Raw genomic sequence first — 18,412 nt, 5'->3', positions numbered from 1 at the left:
TCCCCAGCAGCCAGAGGAGAAGGGGCTCAGCCTCGGCCCGGCGCTGCCATCACGGCTTTCAGCAGCTGTCAGGACAAGGGGTGTGAGGAGCGGCCCGGGAGCTCGGCTCATCCCCTCCCTCAGCACTTCGGGCCTGACGTGGGACATGCCGAGGTAGCTGGAGGCAGGGCGGGAGAGCAACCCCTGCACGCACCCTCCGGGCAGCCGTTCGGCTGCAGACCACGCTGCATGAACTGCCGAGCAAGTGCAGTATGTCACTGGCAAGTACAAGGGGAACTGGTGTTGGTCCCAGGTCTCTAAGCCAACCCCTGATTTTGCAGGCAGTGCAAGATGCTGACTAACAAAGTGACAGGTGCCACATCCAGGCTAAAGGCTCCGGACAAGCTCTAGCCTGATCTCAGGGCTCTAAGCACTTCAACAATGCCCCCTCTAACCAAAATGGGTCGGGGTGGTGTTTGCCAGACCACAGCTCTGTGCCACTAACTCCATTCCCACCATGCTGTGCATTAGCGAATGCCCACGGCCACTGCAATGAAATTGCAGCCCTCCCCAGTGCATTAAGCTGTGTAACACTTCTATTTAGGGCTAAAGACCTTGCTGGCATTTAATTAACACACAGACTTTGCAATTTATTGCACAGCAAGACTGCAAGACAAGCAGGTAGGACATGGCACGAGGCCCCAGCCCAGCTCTCCAAGAGGCCCAAGCAGCGCTGCTGGCAGAGCAGCTGCAGGCCTGCAGAGGGCCCAGGCACCGACCTGCAATCCTGCAGCCCCGTCAAACAGCAGCATGCCCGAGGGAGTTCCTACAAACACCTTTCCTGCCACCATTTTTTGTATTTATTTCCAATGCTTTAATAAGCTTCCTCATGTAAAAAGGGCACAGCTGCTCCCAGGAGGCCAACACAACATGTTTGGGCAGCTCACGCCCGATGCAGAAGGTATAAATCGAGGCTCACTTAATGGGAAGGCACAGCAGCGAAGTTCTGTCACAATGTAACGTTCACTCGCTGATTGCTCTCCCTCAGCCCACCACCACAACACAAGGTACACAGCGATGTTAAGAGCAGCACGTACAGAGGGTTGTTTGCATACTTCGTTTCACCTTCCCTATAGCTTATGCAAAGCCCTCCGTAAGTTATTGCCTTAGCATAGGGCTTGGCACCAAGCTCTGATCGGGCTAAGACAAAATCTATTTGGTACAGAATTCCGGATAATGGAGCTAAACCTAAGTATGTGGTGTCCTCAGGGGCAGGGCTACACAAGCAGCAGGGCTCCTCCTGGATCAGAGGTGTCTCAGGTGACAGAAGTTTCCTGCCACACCACAACGCTTAAGTTTAAATGCAGACTGCAAGACAGAGCAGCCACTGTGTGAAGTCAAGTAACATTTCCATTACTAAGAAACAAAGATACAAAGACTTGACAATCGCTTTATTTAAAACAATTGCTTGGATTTTGCAAAAATAACGTTTTAAAATAATAAATTTAATTTTTTTCCTTGACAAAGCAGGAGTATCCCATACATAAATGACACAGCTATGCCTGAGGTTGGGAGCATTTCACAAGAAACACTTTCCCACGTTTCTGTGTGAGATTTGCTGAGTGCCTGCTACAGGCACATCTAGCTGCTGCTTCCCATCTCCTTTAGCTTACTGCATCCTAAATGCGCTTAACGCAACTTCTCTACTAAGAAGGCACCAAGAAACAAGGCTGTGCTTACTGCCCACTAAGGCTGACGCACTGCAGGAAAGCCAGGCTAAGCCAAGAGGGCTCTTTGCAACTCAGAGCCACCGTAACCCCAGGGACAAGGACTGCCAGGACTCCCCAAAAATCAAAGGCAGCAGTTTGTGATCAGCACACGGAGACCACTACGTGACAAACAGTGAGTGCCGCTCATTTCCACTGCCTGAACATCAGCCCCACATGCAGTTCGGAGGGACCTTTGTTTCCAGCCTACTTCCATAAATAGGCTGGACTGGCCACTGCCCTTCGGCCTGTGCTTCCACAGCAGCAGCGTATTTCTTTCCATGCGGTCTTACTCAGCAGCACTTTCCCCCTGCAGACAGTTCTCACTCTCTCAGTCTAACAAACGTGTTCCCTGGATGTTCCTTGGCTGTTCAGCCTTCAGAGCGCACGCAGAGCCTGTGACAGCCTGGGCCACGGGCACGCCACCTGCCTGCAGGCCCCTGGCCATGTCCAGTTTCTGCAGAGAACAGGGGCCTGGGCAGGGCACAGCTGGTAGGGGACACCAAGCACAGCTGTGCTGGACTCCAACAGCCAGAATGAGTTTTCTTCTGCATAAAGAACTAGTAACTATAAAGCTTTCCCTGGGGAAATAGCTTGGCTCAGTCCAATGCTGACACCCCAGAGCTGGTGACAAGGAAAGCACCCGTAAATGAACGCCCTGTGCTACGGATTTCACCTCACACCAGTCTTCCCTGAGGGAGATCTCTTCATCCTTAGGCACAGGACGCACCAGCTGCGGGCTGGGCCTCAGCCTCTTTGGGAGTTTGTCAGGAAGCAGCCAGAGCACCCCGTGCACTGCTGCCCTCCTCAGGGAGCATCCTTCCCTCCTGCAGCCAGGCCGGAGCGTTTCAACAAGGCAGAGATGAGAGCACACCCAGGCACTGCTAGGGCTGTCCCTGCTCACAGTCACTTCTTGCCCGGTTCCATGGAGCGAGTCTTCCTTTCCCAGAAGCTCATCGCCGAGCTCCCCTGTCTTCAAAGCGCAGCACTGAGGCCCAGCAGCATTGCTAGGTGAAAGATTTAACCATGCTTACCATGTGGTCCACACCACACGCAACGTCCACCACCTCACCGGGCACAGTCACCTGGATCAGAGCACAAGAGCAGATTATTTCTCAAGCTGGTATCCTGCACCCAGTATTTCCTATTTCTCATTCTTCCTTCTGCTTAATATATCAGTTGCTTTTACAGGAACTTGTATCAACAGACTAGTCATCTTGAGAACCCAGAGAAAGCAAGATCCAGCACCAGACGTGCTCATGCATCAAGCTGCCAAATATTCCCCTTTTCCCCTCCCAGGAGGGCACAAAGCTTTGGAAGGACAGAAAGCACCATCCCAGTCGCAGCCAGTGAGGAGAACAAAGCCTCAGCCCATCTGCTCAGCAGCAGCATGACCAACCAGAGCATAATGCAGACAAGAGGAAGAGGGCCTGCCCAAGCCCCACAAGGATTAGCTTCTTCTCTCATCAGCAAGGACAGGAGAGATGCAAGAGCTTGGCTTTGCCTCAGGCAGTTTTTGCTTTGATGCTAAGCAGACCCAGCTCACCCACCAGTACAGTTACAGTTCTTTCACTTGCAGTACACTTACAGCTCAAGGAAAGCTGAAGCTACGAAGGGCAAGGTGCAAGCTTTTCCTGTGAGCTAAGGGAATGTAGAGATGGCTAGCTCTGGAGTAGAATGTGACAGGCAAAGAGCCTGGTAACTGCCCTTGTTTTTGTTACACCACTGTACCATAATGATACTTTGGTATCTCCTGTAGGAACTGGCTGTTGGAGGCAGAACTACCATCAGTATCCACCTAGGGAAATGTGGACGCGCCACGCGTGCTGCGTTCAGAGACCCCACTCAGCCACAGCAGTGTGATTTCAGTCAGATGCTCCGGAGATGGTTTTTGGGGTTCCTTTTTAAAAGGAGAAGAACGCATGCCGAAGAAACACATCCACTGCGAGTTCAGGCACACAGAAGGGGACTGCAGGGTGGTCCCACTGGTCGCCTCCCTCCTCTCTGACGTGGCCCCTGGTGGAGACTGGGAACATCTGTTGGGCTGAGCGCTGAACTCCAGAGCCAAGCTTTTCTACACCCCCAGTCTAGCTCTCAAAGCCAACCGAGAGAAGGGAGCAGAACTGGAAGCACTGTGAACCAGCAACAAAAACAGCTCAGTGGCTCAGCACCTCCTGCTGTAACTACAGCCAGCCCAGTGACCCACTGCCACAGACGCTTGGCTTGGAAAAGTAGCAGGGCCAGGCAGCCCGCTGCTATTTGGTCCTGCTGCCAGCCACGACCAAAACATTCACCTAGTTAGATGTGAAACACAAGTCTTACGGCTCACAGGTGACCAATGCTGGCGGTTTTCTTTGCAGTATGCACAGAAATGAAGCGCAGGTTAGAGGGGAAGGGAAGAGGCAGTAAGGCTGCAGACATGAGGAAGATGCCATTCCTGTGGTTCAGGAGTGATGGCACAGCACCAGGTCCTGCTTTGGGATCTGAAATCTATACTGAAAGAGCAGAACCAGGAGACTCAGATTTACTGAGCACCTCCACCCCTAGAGCACACTAGGCAAGGATCTCTGGAAAAGAAAGCAGTCCTGCAGTTATCTGAGGTTTCTACTTCTTCCAAAATTACTTTGAACTACGCAGCAAGTGTTTCTTGGCCTCACAATAACAAAGGCTAGCTAAAAAGTACACTCTGGGTCTTAATCCTTACCCTCCATGGGAAATACTGGTCTTCCATTCTTCCAATTCCCAGGCAGCCTCTTAGATTCTTGCCCCACACAAAGAGTTCTCCTCTGTCTATGTAGAGAGAAGAGGGAAAAAAAGAATAAAAATAGTTCTTTTTTTAATGAGACTGGTCTATTTGTGATGTTGGCAAGTGTGACTACAGCGCTGCTGGGAGTATGAACAGTTATACATGCAGCATGAAAGCCCTGAAGTTCAGTTCCAAGCACAATAAATGTGCTTGGGAAAAGCGATGCCTAACGAGCAGGACAAGTAGCAAGCTCTGGGCACAACTCTGCCTTTGCCTTCCCTTCTTACAGCTCTTGCTTTGGAATTTTATTTGAAGAAAGAATGCAGCAGAAGAGATTCCAGGGAATCATTTGTAGTGAAGTGAATCAACTGCACTGGAAGTTAAACAAGTACAGCTGACCCCACACGAGCTATCAGCACAGCAAATGGGGGTAAGCAAGGCAGTGAAATCTGCCCCAAGCCATCACCTGGACACCAGTTGTTCAGCTGCCTGACAGAAGTGACCTTCTAACGGTAACTGGGGAAAAGAAAAACATTTGTATTCAGTTGTATTGGAGAGAGAGCATTTCTTAAGCCTCTCAGCACACAGATCAGCTCCACAGCACAGACAACTAAACCTAAAACACTGCCAGTACCACCTAGTGTGCAACTCTTCCTGGCTAACGGTGGAGGGCATTACAAGCACCTTATGACCAGACTCAGTGTCACACCCACAACTTCCCTGACAAGGACCAAGCACATCGGCACCCAGCACTTTTCATGAGTAAGCTATTACTTTTGCTAACGCGTACACAGGTTCTCTGTGTTGCTGCCCCCTGCTGCCCATTTTTAAGTGACCTTCACCTTCAGAACTTCCTTTAAAGACAGGCAAATACGCCGTGTACATTCCAGACTGTCCTAACTTTAGCATACTAGATGTGTAGGCCTTTCCACCTGAGCCTGCTAACTGAATTGGTAAGAAGGGGCAAGAAAGCCCGACATCTCCCTCTGATTTAGACTCATTTTTACCTTGCCCATTTATCGCATGTACTCCTTTTGCTGCTGAAGTGTAACTGACTGACTTACTCTGTACAAGGAAATTAAAAAACCTTCCTGGGTTTCCTGTTTGAGGTTGTTTTTTTTGTATTAGGGTTTATTTAAGAAAGTGTTATTCTTCTAAGTCAGCCCTAGAAGTGACAAGTAGGTAACAGCCCTACATTCACGTTGTAATAGGCTCTATCGCAGCAGTACCTACGCTTAGAGACCATGCTGACAACTGTGAACATGCCGTCTGTCCCTCCTGCTGCGTTCCAGTGTGTTTAAGAAAGACTTTTTAGCTTTCAAAGCTGCCAATAATATAGCCACATGACTTTCTCCTGACAGTAGAAGTAGAAACTTACTTGTAAGTGCTGCAAATTGGCTGAGTCCACAGCGAACATGAGCAACGCGGACGTCCGGATTCAAGTCTGACCAGCCAAAGAGGCTGGGCGGGATCATCTCTGGCACCGCTGTTTCTGTTAGGTTTGGTCCTTTCCCAAGAATTCCATATCCCCAGACAAAAACATTTCCTTCTTCTGCATCACAATAAGAACACATTCAGTAAGGAAGTCTGCGCTTGTGAAATTCACACCATGACCAAAAGGTATGCTATTCTGCCTCCTACAGCAGACTAACTCCTTTTGAGCATTTAAAAGTAGCAAACAATGCATTTCCATCCAAATGCCTTAATTTTTTCCTAAGCTGTGTAAGCCAGTCAAGCTTCATGGGGGAAAAGTGCCAACATAGTGCAGACTGGGTAAAATACTTCAGCTAAAGGCTGAGTTTTATTATCACCGCTTTCTCCTTTGAGGCACAGCCAAAGCAGCGGCAGGTTGGTGGCCCTGCCTGGCGTTCTGCCTCAAGCTGGGTGCCTGGGAAAGGCAGCAGTTGGACAGCGTAAGACAGAATAAGTTGCTACGACTGCCAGCTCCCATGTCATCACAGCAACAGCACCGTATATAGGAACCTCTTCATCAAGACGATCCTTCCTCAGAGTAGTACAATCCTTTCCCTCAATCCCTTATTGAGCGACTTTCAAGCTGTGCACCACTGGCAATCCCCAAAGCTACTCTGTAAGAAACCTGCTGCAGTTTCACTGTCCTCAGAACTCTGCTTTCCAGCCTGGTTTATCAAGGTTTATTTACATGTCAGACTTATACTGAGTCTGAAGGGATGTTCTCCCTCTGAAGCGTTGCCTTCCTTCCTGTATTCATCTTCACATAGGCCACGCATGGCCCACGTGATGAGAAAACAAGGGATCAGAGCAGCAGGCAGTGACCGTGCTCTCCTAGCTGGCACAAGCACCACCAACAGCACACACAGGCTTCCCAGCAGCACAGGCTAGAAGAGGTGCTCCATGGTTCATGCAGAACCTCTCCAGAACATTTTCAGCCACAGTGTTCTCAGTCTCCCAGCTCTCCTCACACAGACAGCGAGCCCTGCTTCCAGCGAACAAGACGCCCGCTCCCGTAAGTTACAGCCCACCCACTGCGGGGCCCTGCATTAAGGAGGACAATTGTGGAAGCGACCTCACCCGTCAGCACAACATTGCCCGTCCCTCCACACGCGGCCTCCTTTATCTTCCCAATCTTGAACGGCAAGTGTCTGGGAACGCTGACCTGCAGGAGGTTGCAAAGAGTCATTACAGACAAAGTACTAAACTGGAAACGAGACATACATTTTTAACTTGTTCTCTGGTTCTGGTTAGAGCTCGCACACACTGACAACTTAAATGCAGACAGCCTTTGCTGCCTGAGTAACAGAACGAATGCAAGTCCCAAGACTAAAAGAACTACGTGAAATTCATTAAGGTTGAGAGCGCAGACACACCAGAAATAGCTACCCAGCACAAAGCCTACACAGGGCAACAAAGCTGGGAGCACTTAAGGCCTGCTGGTATCCCCAGCTCTGCAGGTCACACAGCACCAATGTCAGTACATGCGCACCCTGCCAAGGCCTCCCAGTGGGCAAAGTCACCGAAATGCTCTGCAGTGATATTTCTGAACACACAAAGGAAAACCACTCGAAGAATATCAGTCTTATTCAGTAGGGTTTGGTACAGCAGAAACCTACAGAGCTTGCCAAGTGTCACTGACCTCAGACATCACAGGTAACACCCAGCTCTGCAATTTCACAATTTGGATGTTATTTATGTGGTATCTAGAACTCCAGCTTTGGCAGGCGTGCCACTCATCTGCCTCAGACCTCTCCGACCTCAGTCAGGAGCACGCATCCAGGAAGGTGCTACACTACTTAACCCAGCCACCATCCTCAGGCCTCCCGGGTCCCAGCAATTAGCCCTACGGTAAGGGTAGGTCAGGAGTAGCAGGGGACACAAAGGTACCTATTTAATAGAAGCCACACTAATGCAATTACCTGCTCTTAGCCTTCTGCCAAGAATATTGAGTATTATGAATTCCCTGACTCTGTTTTCTGCACTACCTCTAGGAGGAGACCAACTGCCTGATGACCTCAGTACTGCAACACTTAGTGTTGAGTCAGCACTATATTCTCTCCCCATGTAAGCTTGCTCCAAAAAAAAAAAAACAACCAACTTGTATCTTCAAAACACTGGGATTTGTTTAGGAGTCAGCTATAAGCCTACTGAAGTAGCTGGTGAGAAATTCAGGCCCAGAGCATAGAGCTCAACATTATGAAGTATGTAATTAAAGAAAGCAGCTTCTCTGCTGTATTATACGTGTCTCAACAAAACCTTGATTAGAGTTTATTAAAGCAGCTGAAGACCTAGCAAGACCCTCTGCGTACAGTGCCTTCAATGGATTCTTCTGCAATATACTTTCTTCTTTCTACAGATCTTAAGAGTGCCGCAAAAATCTCTGTTCATAATTCACAAGTAGCAAGATTATAGTCCCCATGTACACTAGCCAACAGCCCAATACTCCATCCTGCAGGTCACAAAAAAAAAAATCAAAAATCTGAAAAAATCAAGAGGCAATTCCCCTTTACTTCCCTTCAATATTCATCGTAAGTGCCCAAGAAACTACGACAAACAGCCACAGAACCAGTTTATAAACTGTCAATGAATTTCCCACTCAGTGTTGACAGTGAGTGAGAACCAGTCCAGTCCGTGGGGTTTCAACCTCAAAAATCAAGTTACTACACTTCTGGGGCTGGCTATTTAGCAAGGGGCCTTTATACCTCAAATTGTAAGTTGATGGGTACAATTACAGCATTATTTAAGGCAGAAGGTACTGGGAATGAACGCTGCTGTGAAGCACACTTTCAAAGATGTCTTGTTTTGTCACCTTCCTTTTTATCACCAGCTGCTTTCTGGGGTGGGGAAGGAGTTCAGGTGTTCCTTTACTGTGTCAGACTCTAAAGAGAACCACACAGTCCCTAAAGAGAGCCACACAGTCCCACCAGGGCTATTTGGAAGGCACCTCCAAGGGTCACCTGGACCAAAACCCTGCTCAAAGCAGGGCCATTCAAAATTCTTGATTAGCCAGCCAAAAATCCTGCTGCTTCTGTCCAGAAACCAGCACAAACAAACTTGGTGCAAAGTCAGTGGACTGGGGATGAGGTAATAGGGTGTGCTCTTCCTTTGTAAGAGACAGACAAACTGGCGTGAGGTAACCCAAACTTCTCTGCCTGTCACTAGCTAGCTAACATACTGCCCTAAAGCCAAACAACCATTTCAGACAGGTTGGCTTTATAAGCACTGGGGAAAAAAAAACAGCCTGCTACTGGTGTTAGTTTATATTGATTTACACTGCTGTCAAATTAAAAAAAAAAAACACATTGCTGGGAGAAATGTGTAATTTCCCCCCCCCAGGCCAACTGACCTGCGTGGTTTCAGCGACAGATGCCAGCTGCAAGTATTCGGAATTCCCCCAGCCAAAGAGGTCTCCCTCATCTGAGACAGCCAGGCAACAGTCCCCGTAGGAAGAGACCTGGATAATGTTCACTCCGGTGATGTCACCACCTAGCTTCGTAGGAATACTGGTGATATTGTAGTGCCCAAGGCCTGAAAGGAAAAGGAGAGAGGTGATCAAGATTTCCCCCCTCCCCAGACATACTTTAATGCCCACATCGGACCATTTTGTCATGTTACAGACCACTCATCTTTGTCTGTAAGAACCAGCCCCAAACACCAGCTCTAACCAAAGCTAGCTCTCTAGAGTACAAAGCAATTTTACACAATCACACCTGGAAACCAGTCTAGGCCCTGGGCACTCATCTGCAAGCGTTTGAGAGCACTAACCAATCCAGGCAGTTACCCTGAGAGAGGCAGACTTCCATAAAGCTGCTGCACCGTGCCTTCTGCAAGGACAACCATGAGCGACAGCACGCTCTGCAATCATTTTAGACAACAGCAGGTGAAGTAGCAAAAGACGCTGGGAAGCAAGCACACTGCATGACAGCTGCCTGGACAAGAAGCCAGAAAGCAGATGACAAACAGGATGGGCTGCGGTATGCCTGCAGGAGAAAACCACAGGAAGAATCCAGCTTCAGGAGCAGCAGCAGGACTAAACAGTAGGAAATGCTCAGATAAAGTCCTCTGACAGCAAGAGCCAACCGAGCAAGGGCCTGGCCAGAGATCCCATAGTAAGACAGCAGCAGCCACACCAAAGGTCTCTGTCAGGAGCAGGAAGCAAAACAGACCCTGAAATGAGCATCATGAAGCAAGACGTGCACAGAACCAGGGAGCTAACTTTCACGTGCCATTTCCACATGCTCCCCTCAAGCTGAATGCCTGGGTTGCCAGTATGGCATCCTAAAAATGAACTGGTTTGTCTCAATGTGGTAACCCGAAAGCATTAAGAACATCCACACACAGCTGGAAACACAGCAGCTCCTTTGCATCCACACATGGAGACCAACATCCACCAGGAGCTCTGGATAAGGACAGCTCGTTATAGTCATCAATCACTAGAATGCAAGCTGAGCTCAGCTCCTACCTGTTTGTCCATCAGCTCCCCAACCGCACGCAAAGACCGTGCCTTTCTCGGTTCTAAACAGACTGTGGTCTTGGCCACACACAACCTGCACACAAACAAGAAGCCAGAGCTGGTCAGGAAAGGTCCCGTGTTCACGATTGATTTAATGAAGCATTACAGGCAGACAAATTGAGCAATGAACCTCTACAATGCCCAGCAGCACAGATTTTGACCTTTCCCTGCACATCCAGTGGCTCCACAGACAGGGAAAGCTACGAACAGCACGAGACAGCACAAGAAACAGAATTTTCTTCGTGGAAAGTGATGCTGCAGCTGACTTGGTCTCAGATCCAAAACAAGGCTTAGTTAACAGAAAGCTCAATTCAGCAGCGCAACGTAACAGAGCAGTAAAAAAGAGCTCTCCCTTCCCAGAGTGCTACCACGTGGCTCCCAGTGCCAGCTACAAACTGCCATTGATCCCCTGCCATGCGAGTGCTCTAAGAACACATCTGTTCTCAAATCGACATTTATGTTGAATCAGCAATCGTGTCTGGCATAGGCCTGGCCTAAGTTAAAGCCAATGTCTTCAAAAAACAGAGCCTAAAAGTTAGCCAAAGATTAAAGGGTTTTAACCCACAAATTAAGAAGTCGACTACCAATAATTTTAAGCATGTAGGTGCTGCGAAAGTACAAACAGGAATCACTTACTCAACTCCCTTGAAAAAAATTATAAAGAGCAAAAACACAAGTTTATGAGCCTAAATCAAGACTTAATTAGGATGTACCACGGTGGACTCTCATACTGCTGACCTAAATGATCCTTGCCTTTGAGGATGCTGCCTGGGCCAGGAAAAACATACACACAAAGTACAGTTATAGGCACACAGCCATACTAGTGAACGTCTCCCATGCCTGGGAATGCTGCAGCGGTGCAAAGAATCGGTGTCACATACACTGCTCTGCAGTCCCTAAGCAGATCTCGCAGCTCACCTTTGATATGGGGAAGACAAAACTCAAGATAAAGCAGTTCCCAAGTGACCAGGACTCCCACAGCCTTCTCTGCCAAGCTGCTGCCCAGCCAGCCAGCCCCAGCATGTCCCAGTGCCCAGGGCTGTTCCTTCCCAGGGGCAGGACCCAGCACCTTCCCTGCAGAACTGCAGGAGGCCACTGTCAGCCCATTTCTCCAGCTTGTCCGTGGCCATCTGGATGGCAACACAACCTCTGGTGCTTCTCCCATCTTGGCATCATCTACAAACTTGCAGAAGGCACACCCCACCCCTCCAGACCATTAATGAAGCTGCTGCGCAGGACAGGGCCCAGTACTGACCCCGGGGTACACAGGGATTACTGGCCTCCCACTGGGCTTTGTGCCTGTGACCACCACCCTCTGGACCAGCTGTTCAGCCAGTTTTCAACCTACCTTCAGAACTAGGTTAGAAGATCCTCTTACCTGAACAACTCTGCTGTCAAAATCATTCAGCTGATGAATCAAATGGCTTTCACTGGACACCACCAAACAACAACCGAAAAGAGAAAAGGCAACACAGCGGAATTCAGAGGACTGCAACCGTTAAGTGTGAAGGTAGACCTGCCTTTACTGAAAGCCCCTTCGCTAGGACAAGAGATTCTTTCACATTCTTATATACTCAGAAAGCACAGTTCCGCTCTAAAATTCATTCTCCTCTTTAAGAAGTTAAGAACTGTCACTACTTAAATATAATTTTTTATGGGAATTGGGGGTGGGAGCAGTTCTCAAACACCTTCCCTAGTCTGGAATGAGCACAGACATTTGGTAATACTGCAGCACCTATACAACACTACGCTTAATTACAGACTGACCACATTTAAACCCCAGAGCATGAACAAAGCAGTGTTAGCATTCATTTTATTTTTCCATAAAAATAGGAGTTCTGAACAATCCCATGACTAAATTCCAGTATCCAGATGAAAAAGAGCTAGTTAAATTACAGCTATTTTCTTAAACTCCACAGGCCAAGTCCTGTGGATCTAAGAGCAATCAGCAAAATCTCCTATAGGCCCTGCCAGGGAATCAGTAACTTTCAACATATTCCCACTACCCACTTACATCACTAGTGTCTTATCAAGTATTTTGAGCATATGCTTTGGTGCAGTCCACAAAAACACTACAAAGGAAAAGCTGTAGAGACTCAAACGCAGTTACAGCAAAGAGACTCAATAAAAAGATCTCTCTTTCATGATTACAAGGCATTTCTAGCACCCTCACAAACAGCACTTGCACACCCCTCTGAGAGGCTAAAGGGAAAAAGGACTGCTAACACTGATTACCTCGGGCTAGTTACAAAGGTTGGGTTTTCCTCACTACGCCCTGTGAAAACTGTCAGATGCCGACAGCTTTTTCTATTTTATGAACATTGTCAGAAGAGCACTCGTGCCCAGCTTGGGTTTAAAGCCAGGCCCTTTTTATGATGCCTGCAGCATAAAAGCCTGTTCTCAGACTCTTTAATCTTGAACAGTATCCTTGTACCACCAGACTTTTCATATCTCCAGGTTTTACTGAAGGGTTATTTTCATGCAATAATGTTTTTAACATTAAGAAAGCTCAGATTATTTGGATTCTCACCTGTAAATTTCGTCTTCAACAATCTTCCGACCACACTGTCCGTAAGAATTGTTTCCCATGGTGAAGACTGAAAAACAACAACAAAATGCATGAGTTTTATTATTGTCCAGCCTCATTAAGGCTTCTTTGCAGGTACACGGAATATTTTCATGAGTACCTCAGCACAAAAGGTCAAACACAGTACTGTAAAAATTGGCATAAGCTTTCTTCAAAGCAAGTCCACTTGGATTTAAGTGCCCAAATCCATTTTAGCCAACAATACATTGCTGGTAGTGCTGCAGGCACGGGGCAGTACCTGGAGCCCAGTGGCTGTTTTTCACTAATTGCCTTGTTCATCCTGCCGTTGCCAAGGAGACTCCGAAATAGATCAGCCTCCCACAGGAGCATTCAGCCAGCCAGCTCACCCAGCGATAAGCAGCACTGGATTGCTCTGTGCGGCGCTGAAGCCACTGCACCAGAGTTACCAGAGACATGGAAAGCCAATTCACAAAGCAGATCTGCTGTATGAAGGCCTATTAATTCATGGCTTTTATAAATGCAGCACTCAGGGGCTTCATGGGGAAAGTAACACACAACTATTGGCACAGCCATCCAAAATGGAATTCAAAAACACATCTGCCTGAACGAGACAAATAGCCTACACTTCAACGAGGCCTGGGGCTAAGTAAACAAACCGTATTTTGCAATACTTGTAGCGAAAAAGCATCCAACGCATTTACAGCTTGAGCCAAACAGCACGCAGAGCTCGACACCTGGTTATCAGCTGAGGCCTCTCCCTCCTGGGAGCGATCCCACGAAGGCCAGCAGCTACCTGCACTACATTTACAGTGCAACAGCCCATCTGCGGTCTAGTTCTCAAGGATATACGGCAATCCTTCTCAGATTTTTTTAAATGAAAGCATAGTCAGGCGTCCCTTGTCACCAGCACAGGCAATACCATACCTCCTTCGCTGTCCGTCAGGATCAGGGAATGGGCTCTCCCGCAGGACACCTGCAAGACTCGAGTTTGCTGCGGCTTCTCCAGTGGTAACGGAATTGGAGATGGCTCCAAGACATATTCGTAGCCTTTAGCTTAAGGAACAGAGAAAAATTAGAAAGTCAGTGGATTCTATAAAACAAATTCATCAAGTATTTGTTGGTTACATCGTGCACACACAAACTGATCCCTATTTTGTTACAAAAGCAAACGTATTTTAGAAAGCCAGGATGCTAAACGAAGTAAAATAGCAACTGATATTCACCACTGGGAGGAAGATATTAAAAGAAACAGTGATGACTGAAGCCAAGAATCATAGCCTAATCAAAAATCCTAGAGACTGAACGATATTAAGGCTTCGGGTGGCCACAACTGGGAAACTGAGGCTTTCAGCTGTATGTTCAACCACTTTGGTGAATAAAGCTGGATTACTAGAAAGCCTAACACTAAGCACAAACTAAAGTGCTCTGTACAACTGGGGATATTGCGAACAAGGTATAATATCAGCAACTACAAGAAGACAGCATGAAAGGCAAACAAGAAATCTTAGGGCTTCGTATTTAAAGAACAGCAGATTAAAGGCCCTTTCAGAAATAGGCATGTAAGAAACATTAACAAGCAAGGCTCCATGAGGGATAAGAGATCTAAGGTTTAAGAAAGAAAATGACAGACTCTACTCCAAACAGATTTAGTAACCTGAGGAATATGCAATCAGTTATGGTCAACTGGGGAAAAAAAAACCAGCAAAACATAATCAGTACTTGGCAAAAGGTTAAGGTGAGATAAAAAGCTTTGGTATCAAAGAAAACCACTTGAACAAGTGAAAGCAAGTCCCAGAAGACCTGACGCAGCATTCTACTCCCATGTAGCAGCATTTTAACTAGTTCTCACTGCCTTCAACTGGAAAAAGAAACAGAACACCTACACTACCCTTACAGTAAGACACTACTTGATGCAAGGAGAGGGGTCACAACCGGCTGTTTGCAAGCAGCCTGGCACGCAACGCAGCAGGGAGGGAAAGACAGCAAGGTCTATACGTGTCTAAAGAGACATGGACATCACAAAGCAAGAGAACTTTTCCTTCTCTCTCTCTCTCTCTGTTCCTTCCAGTCGAGCCAGCAAGCTACTGGAATCTGTGGTAACGAACTCAGTGCCATCACTGACGATATCTGAAGCATCTTGGAGGAAGAGAAACAACGAGGTGGCTAAGGCAGGGAATGGCTAGCGTAACATGTAAGTAGTTTAGCTTAGAAACAGCTGAAGTTAGACCATGGAATACAACGACCTGGAAGCTGGCAGGTTGTAAGTTCTCCTGGAAACAGCTCTACACAGACATGGCATTAGAACAAGCAGGTAACAAACCAAGTAACAAGCAACTTATCCAAAAGGAAGCTTGTCTGAGAGAAGTTAAATACAGAGCAGCAGCAATCTCACTACTCTGCACATCACTTTCAACAGATCTCCCCAAACACTGTACACTCCCTTACTTTGGGCTTTAACTGCATAGTTATTTAACCTGTTTCTGTATCCTCTAGCAAAAATAATTGATTTATCGGAGAAGAACCAAGAAAGAGACAGGACACACCTGAGATGTGAGCAGTTACAGAACTCAGAGTTAACAGCTGACACCTTTAAAAGCAAAAGGTGAATGGAGGCTTCTGTGGTCCCATCATTTTCCAGTTGCTGTTTAAGCACACACACCTGCTGCGCACATGAACTCTTAGAAATCTATACCAGATTCTAGCAGCAACACACAGGAGTTCCACTGTAAACTTCAGCGTTCTCCATAGCAGCAATCATTTTCTTTTGGTTTGCCACAACATTTAACCTTTTGCCCATAAAAGGCACACCATACCTTGATGGATTAGGCTCTTACAAGGCATGAAGAGGAAATAAATGGTTTTCTGCACAGAAAACATCTTCTTACATATATTTGAAAGCTTATGATAAGACCAAATGATTGAATAAAGTGTTTTTCCTACAAAATGCAATTTTGTATTAAAACAAAAAAAGAAAACCTACAGCTTCACAAAAGCCTCCATTGACTTTGCCAGAAGAATTCTGTGGGAGAGAGTTAGTTCAGAGATGCAAAAGCAACAGAAGTGAGCAAACCATCTTGCCAAAACCATTTTATTAATGAGCCCACTACACTACCCACTATCAAACTACAGACTCAAAGCAGCACCCTAATCAACAAACATGGGCTTCTGCAGAATAACCAGTTGCTTCCACTTTAGTTATACCCAGGTAAGGACACAAGTGCAGTGTGTAGAACGGATGGATCTCTCAAACAGTTACAGTGAAAACAACAGCCACATTAACAAATATATATATTTAAAGAGAAGTAAGGCCCTGTGATCTGCATTAGGGCACCCAGTACATTTCCATGCCCCCAACCCACACCACACATATCCCGCAGTGCCGCTCCATCAGTATTTACAAGACCTCCATCCTTACTTCTGTCTCTTATGCTCCTCTGAAATCCAAGCTGGGAGTCCTTGTTCAGCCCCATGCCCCACACTTTGGTGATGTCGGTGGTGTTAGAGGACAGCAGCGTGAATCCATAACCACAGGCAGCAGAGGTGATCTTTGAAGGCAAACAAGAAGCATAACATTCAGTAATAAAATACTGTTTAGAAAAATAGGTTCCACTCCAGACTGTTTTGTCATTAGCAACTCTTTAAGCCATGCCCAAATGTAGCCCAAATTCATAATCTTTGGCGAAACAATCAAAAATAACGTTTAGCGGTTAGCACAATGGTGTAAACGCAAGCCTAACGTTACTGCTTTCATGTTTTGCTTTGTGTTTGTACAGTTGCTTTTGGACCCGTTCAGGCACAGCAGCAAAACCTGCCCACATCAGTAGATTTAAATAATAAAAAATGTAAGATATTAAAGGAGTAACAGCCCCGTTTTGCTCTTTTTGCCCAAGGAGGCCCAGCCGTTCTGCCCTGCCTCGAGCCAGCAGAGCACGAGGCCTGACGCACGGAGACAAGAAATAAGATTTCTATCAGAAGCTTCTTTTTTCCCTCAAAGAACCCCAAAAAGGCATTGAAACTACCCACTCCTGCTGCGATAACCAACCCCCCTCCTGCTGTCAGGGGCCTGTCGGGAGAACACGCGCCCGCCCACGCCTCTATCGCCTGTCGCGACAGAGCGGCCCCCCCCCGCAGGCACCTTCCCGTCCGTCTCCAGCCGGTACGGCGTCGGCTGCACCCGCCGCGGCCTCTTCCAGCTCGCGTCCGGCCTCACGAAGCTGGGGACGCCCAGGGCGCCCGCCAGGCAGAAGCCCCAGACGAAAACGCGCCCCCGGCGCCGCGCCGCCTTCCCCGCGTACTGGAACACCGGGGCGGCCTCGTCGGCCTCCCGCAGCTGCCGGGAGCTCGGCGGCCCCGCCGGCCGGGCAAAGCCGCGGTGAGAGGGCGGCGGCGGCGGCCGCCAGGCCCCGCTCAGCGCCCGTCTCAGCGCCGCCATCGCCGCCTCAGGCGCCCGCCGCCATTTTGTCGCCCCCTCCCCCCCCCGCCCCTCTGCGCGTGCGCCATGCGCGGCGCTGTCCCGCCCTATGGAGGCGATCCCTGGCTTAAGGCGGCAGTGCGGGCCCTTCACGGAGCCACAGAATCATTAGGGTTGGAAAAGAGTTTCAAAATCATCTGGTCCAACCACCCCCATACACCAGTGTCACCCACCAAACCATGTCCCCAGGCACCACGTCCAACCTTCCCTTGAACACCCCCAGGGACGATGTCCCTGGGCAACCCGTCCCAGTGCCTGACTGCTCTTTCTGAGCAGAAATGTCTCCTCATTTCCAACCTGAACCTCCCCTGGCACAACTTGCGGCCATTCCCTCTAGTCCTATCACTGGTTATCTGTGAGAAGAGGCCGACCCCAGCTCCCCACGCCTTCCTTTCAGGTAGTTGTAGAGAGCAAGACCCGTCACACAGCCCCCCAGCAGAAATGGGAATCCCAAATGAAATGCAAACCCAAGCTCAACACAGCTGGTACGGCTGGGTGCGGTGTCACCCGCACATAGTCCTAGTGTTGTTCTCCATGTGGTGTGGCAGTGCTGTCCCAGCACTGCTCCCTGCACTGTCAGGTTGCCCTGTGATGGCTGCCGGCCTCCCAGCATGGTGGCCCTTGGGCTGTGAAGCGGACAGAGAGATGGGCTGGGCGCTGCTGAGCAGCACCAGTGGCTGTGGGGAACCCTGCAGCCCCGCTCCACTGGCAGTACCATGGGTCACCCTATTCCCCTCACACACCACCATCATTTCAGGCCTACTCATCTCATGGCCTCCTCACCTCATGGACTCTTCACCTCACGACCTCCCTGCCTCATGGCCACCCCACCTCACGGCCTCCTTCAAGGCTTGGCTTGCCCCAGCAAATATCACACCTGCACCCCCAGCCCTGGTTTCCCACTAGAGGGAGCAGA

At 48.5% G+C, this 18,412-nt stretch overlaps 1 protein-coding gene across 1 annotated transcript; it reads right to left on the bottom strand.

Moving 5' to 3' along the window:
• Positions 1–1,414: 1,414 nt before the first annotated feature.
• On the bottom strand, positions 1,415–17,509 carry RCC1L (RCC1 like). The gene is made up of 11 exons (XM_080562718.1): positions 17,161–17,509; positions 16,441–16,570; positions 13,950–14,078; positions 13,008–13,074; positions 11,856–11,907; positions 10,427–10,511; positions 9,311–9,492; positions 7,042–7,126; positions 5,870–6,043; positions 4,450–4,535; positions 1,415–2,830 (listed from the first exon to the last, which is right to left on the bottom strand). The coding sequence occupies exons 1-11, from the start codon at positions 17,455–17,457 to the stop codon at positions 2,753–2,755; spliced, it is 1,365 nt and encodes a 454-aa protein (XP_080418844.1). The 5' UTR covers positions 17,458–17,509; the 3' UTR covers positions 1,415–2,752.
• Positions 17,510–18,412: the final 903 nt, after the last annotated feature.

The sequence above is a fragment of the Anser brachyrhynchus genome (assembly GCF_964034855.1).
Source record: "Anser brachyrhynchus genome assembly, chromosome: 20".
Classification (NCBI taxonomy): domain Eukaryota; kingdom Metazoa; phylum Chordata; class Aves; order Anseriformes; family Anatidae; genus Anser; species Anser brachyrhynchus.
This window is presented reverse-complemented; position numbering and strand designations above follow the sequence as displayed.